This window comes from Orcinus orca, chromosome 4 (assembly GCF_937001465.1).
Source record: "Orcinus orca chromosome 4, mOrcOrc1.1, whole genome shotgun sequence".
In the NCBI taxonomy this organism is placed as follows: Eukaryota; Metazoa; Chordata; class Mammalia; order Artiodactyla; family Delphinidae; genus Orcinus; species Orcinus orca.
Window position 1 is genome coordinate 27562872 of NC_064562.1, and position 6000 is coordinate 27568871.

Sequence of the window (6000 nt, forward strand, 5' to 3'; positions counted from 1 at the left end):
TTGGACCCCGAAATTTTATGTCTAGGCATTTCTCCTAAGGATATAAAAAGTGGTTACAAGCATTTATATATAGAATTGGTTGATAGTCACCTATTACAGTAAAATCTGGAAACAACTTATATGTCCAAAAGTGAGGAAATAACTAAATAACTTAAGGTAGCAACAGAGTGTTAAGAGCTATTAGAAACTATGTTAAAACTGTGTAGACAAGGATGTAGAAGTTCAGGGTCTCTCCCTACTTAACCAACAGGTGTCTCACTGGCACAGCCTACGTAGACCAACCTAGCAACTCACTCCTTCAGGCGGCAAACACTTACCCAGCACCTGCCTCCTTTCTAGGTACTTGGACTATCTCTCACAACTCAAACTTCACATATCATCTGACCCAGCAATCCTACTTCGAGGAATTAATCCTTCATACATATTCCCAAATGTAGGAAATGATGTATTTTTAGGTTATCCTTTGCAGAATGTTTATAATAGCAAAACCCCATAAGCTACCTAAATGCCATTCAAGAGAAGATGAGGAAAATATATCAAGACACATTCAAAAGTGGAATATTTTTCAGCATCCAAAAAGAAACAGGGAGTTTTTTATGTGTTGATATGAAAAAACCTCCAAAATATGTGTTTTGAGTAAAATAAGGTAAGGTGGCAAACGGTATAAAACACCCCAGTTTGACAGGGGCGGGGGGTGATACACATATGTATGTTTTGCATAGAATACCTCCAGAAAGATACACAGAAACTGTTAACATTGGTTGTCTCCAGAGACGAGAACTGAATATTTAGTAGGGGGGTAAAAAGAAGACTTCTCATCGTATATACTTTTGTACCTTTTGATTTATGTTCATAAAAGTAAATAAAATATAAATTATCTTACTTTCAAATATGAAGAAAAAATAAATGAAATATATTACATGGAAAATTACTATTATACACTGTCATGTATTAAAAATAAAATTGTATGTGTGTATGTATGTGTATATTCATGCAAGTATGTGTATACATATATACACATATATACATATATACAATTTTTTAAGTATTTTATTTTTAAAGTAGTCTCTATATAAAAAATGCGTTTAGGGAAAAAAGGGCTAAAATACACACAAATGTTAACAGCAGTTATTTTTATTCTTTCTAATCTTTCTACATGGGGAAAGACTACTTTTGTAATCATGAAAAAAAGTTATAAGAAGTAAAATGTAGTTAGAAAACACTAGGTGATCTGAAAAATGACAGTAGAAACAACTTATATTGTATCAAAATAATGGAACGGTAAAGAACCCAGCAAAATGAATCACAAGGGGCCACTATGTTGGGTCCTCAGGGGCTTCTTAACAACAGGGAAATAACAGACATGAAGTGTTTCCAAGAAAGATTTTCAAGACTGTCACAAAAACCCAGTATTCTATATCTTCTATACCTTCTTCATACAACCTTAAAGATAAAATAAGCTTGCACTGGAAAAGAAAAAGCAAGTAAACACTATAAAATTCAAAATACTATTATTCCATACATATCCATGTAGAATGGAGGGCCACATACTCAAATAAATACCATCATGAATAACTGAAGAGTTGATTCCACATGACATTTATTCACATGTAATACAGGTTGAATCCCATTAAAATAAACTTAAGGAGATACTCCACATACCAGGGCCTCACTGACAGCATCAAGAATCGCTTAAAATCAGAGGCTCTGACTGGGACTTAGAAATATTTTCATTACATACCAATTTCCCTCCTAACCCTTATTTGACCTTTATTGGATTTGCTTTCGGAGAGTCAGCCTCATAGCTCTGGGCTGGAAACAAGCGGCAAGAACCTCAATTTTAGAATTTGCTGTATTTATTTCTAAGCTGATGGGATTTTTCAAAAATGATCTGTTTAGGAAAATAAAGGAAAGCCGGTATATTCTGGCCTAGTGGGGACCCTTTTCACGCCCTGAGTTTCCTGCTCATCTTTGCTTCTGTCCCGAGCCAAGTACAAGTGCACAAGGTGGCAGTGCCTTGTGGCCACAGGTGCTAAACAGGTACTTGTTTAAATGAGATTGGTCTTGTCACAGTCTCTTAAGTAACAAATCCTCTGAAACTGTAGATTTGAAGTTGGCTAAATATGAAATATATTTCGAATGTGACCTTATTTCATATCACTACAACAAAATTTCAGAAACCACTTCAACAGGTATGTCACAAACTAGAAATCAACAGTCATAAAACCGAAGACTTAGCATTAAATCTTTTCAGCATGAAGTATTAACACAGTCCTTTATAACTTTAATAAATGAACAAAACAAATTCTAGAATACACATCATTACATCAATGTATAAGTAATACTACATGAAATGTTCATTATAAATCAAACTTGAGTGGGGCCGATGTAAATGCTTTCAAATAAACGCAAGTTAATTATAACCTACCGTCTCCTGTGCGCAAAAATGCACTGTTCCAGGACCTAACAGGATATAAAAATAGTAGTCCCAGCTGAAATTAGTTTGTTAACTAGAAAACAAATTGTTACAATCTTGTTATTGAAACAAGATTGTTAACTAGAAAACAAATAACAAGAAGTTCACTACCTCCTAACTTACAACTGTTTGGTTGCCCGGGAAATTAACAGGGCTTAGAGATGGTTTAACATTACAGAATGACGCAATCTAGGGCATCTTAAGTTAAACAGATCTTGAAAATGACTTAATGTTGTATTAGCTTGAAAAGGGCCTTTAATATGGAAGAAGTGGCTTTGATGGCTATTTAGATGGCACAATAAAGCACAGGATCAAGGCATTTCAGCGTTAGATCCCAATTAGCTGGATGATTCTGAAGGTTTCCTAGGTGCTTACAGAAGAATTCGGTCCTTAGAGAAATGCTGGTAAGTATGACCTTCTTCCTTCTTCAACTCCTGCATCCCGCAAAGTTGGCTGCTTGACAGAAGAGCATTAAGCAAGAAGCTAAAGGAGTGAGAGAATCAAATCTTGCCAGATTTCCCATGGCATAAAGAACAGCTGTAGCCATTAAGCAGCCACCAGGGGACGTAGTTAGAGCAACGTCCCAAGTAGAGGACTTGGGTAAGGCAGCTGCTCCACAAAGAGCATGAGCAAAGGCCAGCAGGAAGATCTCCAGGGAAGCTCAGTCCAGCGCCACAGGAGTGGCAACTATCTTTCTGTATCACTGGGTCCCACATTTGAGAACCAGTAGGAGAACTCAGGCGTTGACAGAAAAAGCCTGTGCCCCCTTAAGCACTAATCGTAGTCCTTTATTGCAATATAATTTCCAAAAACTAGAATTCAACATATTTAGGAAATCCTGTTCTATGTCAGTTTTCAAAAGAGCAAGTAATTAGTGAGAATATTTCAAATTCTTGAGACAAAATTTCTCAGACACTACACGGGGATCCCATTTACATCAAAAATGCCCCATTGATAAGATTTATACCAACCTGACAACTACGGAATACATAAATTCAGTAAAACCATGCTTTTTCCACGTCACTACTAGGATGGTCAAAGAAGAAGGTAACTAAATTTGGTCTTCATTCAAAGCACACTTCAAAGAAAATAAACTTAAAATAAATAAAGGCAAGACATAATGCTGAAACAAATTGTACAGCCATTTCTAAAAAAACCCAAAATCCTGACATAGTAAGATTTCCCTATCTACATAAGAATAGCATCTTAGAATGACAACTTTAGAAACTCAATGTAATTTCTTCAAAAGTAAATAGGTATTTTCTCCTCTTTTTTTCTTCTACTACAATTCAAAAGAGAATCACAAATTCTACTCATTCCTCTCTTGGATGTAAAAATGCCTGGATTTGTTTAATTCTATAAGAATCCCATATTTAGTGACACCTAGATCAGTAAATAACATTACCTGTGTGTCTTCATAATAGATTGTGACTGAGTATGAAAAATTCCAGAATTTCTCTTAAAACATTTATTAATATGTAACAGATATACCAGCAAAGAATATACTTTTAAAAAAATTAGTTAAAAATTATAACATAACGAGCATCACTTGAGCAGCATAAGTCCTGGAAGCAAAAGATGATCTACAAGTTATGGAAACCTAACTAAACATCAATAACTCCAGTGCGCCTCAGTGCCACTAGAGTGACCACCACAATCTGAGGAAGATCTGAAGTAGATGTTTCAGTTCAGTTGTTGTACTGAAAACATAACCACTATAAACACACCCTTATTCTCCATGCCACCCAGCTATGCAGTATCTATAACATATAAGTACAAAACGCAAGTCCTTTGCTGCAGTCCAAGTTCTCTTCTGTGATAGTGAAGCTTCAGACTGTACCTACACACGTCTTTACAAAAGGAATCTGAAATTTCAAAAGAGTAAGCACGAATTAAATTTTTCTCCCTGCTTCTCATGTGCCCCATAGTTGACAGTACCTCCGTATTTAATGATAATCCACTGTTAAAGAATATTGTTGCGACAGCAATGTAGGAGACAGTTATTTCTGGCATCAGTGGTCCTAAAGAGAGAGAAATGAGTCACTGTTAGATAGGCATTTCCTGTAGATAACTTGACATGAAAGGAGAATCCATTGGAGGAGAATAAACGGTACTTTAAATCTCGGTGTCGCCGCTAATATACTAATGTCCTGACAGAGTTAAGTGTTTGCTGTGATGCAGCCTAACTCCAGAGGATTTTCCAGATAGGCGAAGACCACGGTTGTCCAGTGCAGCACAGTATCCTCAGAGCAGAAAAATGAAAATAAATGCTGCTCTCACACGAGAGAGCAAATAGGCCGCATCCTTCCATATTAGGTCCTCTAATTTTTTCTGCCATAGTAAATGTCAGCCCTGCCGACATTTTGATTTCTGAATCCTAGCCACCAGAGTAAGTTCTGGGAAAAAAAAATTTCTGTTGTTTTAAGCCACCCAGTTTGTGGTAATTTATTGTGGCAGCGCTAAGAAATGAACACACTCCCTCAAGCCAAACAACAGGACCACATCATGGTTCCTCCATTGCCTGTAACCCTCCACCATTCCAATAGATACTGCTCAGCAAATAAGACCAAGCTGGGGAAAAATCACCACTCAGTCAGTCAACAAATATTCACTGAGCAACCACAAGGCTACATTTTAGGCATTTGTAGCACATCAGTGAATAAAAGAAACAAAGAGCTCCTCAAACACTGCAATACCTAAGTGTCCATCAACAGATGAATGGATAAAGAAGATGTGGCACATATATACAATGGAGTATTACTCAGCCATAAAAAGAAACGAAATTGAGTTATTTGTAGTGAGGTGGATGGACCTAGAGTCTGTCATACAGAGTGAAGTAAGTCAGAAAGAGAAAAACAAATACCGTATGCTAACACATATAAGAAAAAAAATCTAAGGGGAAAAAAAAAAAAGGTCATGAAGAACCTAGGGGTAAGATGGGAATAAAGACATAGACCTACTAGAGCATGGACTTGAGGATATGGGGAGGGGGAAGGGTACGCTTTGACAAAGTGAGAGAGTGGCATGGACATATATACACTACCAAACGTAAAATAGATAGCTAGTGGGAAGCAGCTGCATAGCACAGGGAGATCAGCTCAGTGCTTTGTGACCACCTAGAGGGGTGGGATAGGGAGGGTGGGAGGGAGGGAGACGCAAGAGGGAAGAGATATGGGAACATATGTATACGTATAACTGATACACTTTGTTATAAAGCAGAAACTAACACACCATTGTAAAGCAATTATACTCCAATAAAGATGTTAAAAAAAATGATAATCAAGTTTGGGGATCTTGAGTTCTATAGTGGAGACTATAGTTCATAATACCATTTTGTATACAGTAGATCTTAAATGTTCTTATTATAACAACAACAAAAAACATGGTAATTATGTGAGGTGAAGAATGTGTTAACTAACTTGATTGTGGTAATCATTTTGTATATCTAAAATCATCACATTGTACACCTTAAACTTATTCAGTGTTATATGTTAATTATATCTCAATAAAGCCGGAAAAAAGAA

General features: G+C 36.4%; 1 protein-coding gene and 1 long non-coding RNA gene across 12 annotated transcripts in view; one reads left to right on the forward strand and one right to left on the reverse strand.

Annotated features, from left to right (window-relative positions):
• The window catches only part of SLC10A7 (solute carrier family 10 member 7), a 251725-nt gene that overhangs the window by 240891 nt on the left and 4834 nt on the right, over positions 1-6000 (reverse strand). For 10 of the 11 annotated variants that reach the window (XM_049708816.1, XM_033402782.2, XM_049708817.1 and 7 more), the window contains exon 2: positions 4415-4497. In XM_049708816.1, the coding sequence (XP_049564773.1) occupies positions 4415-4497 (83 nt within the window). Of the gene's footprint in view, positions 1-2546; positions 2960-4414; positions 4498-6000 lie in introns of those variants that run through there. The other variant, XM_033402817.2, reaches the window with a different exon arrangement.
• The window catches only part of LOC125964180 (uncharacterized), a 672498-nt gene that overhangs the window by 216679 nt on the left and 449819 nt on the right, over positions 1-6000 (forward strand). The gene's annotated exons all lie outside the window — the stretch shown is intronic.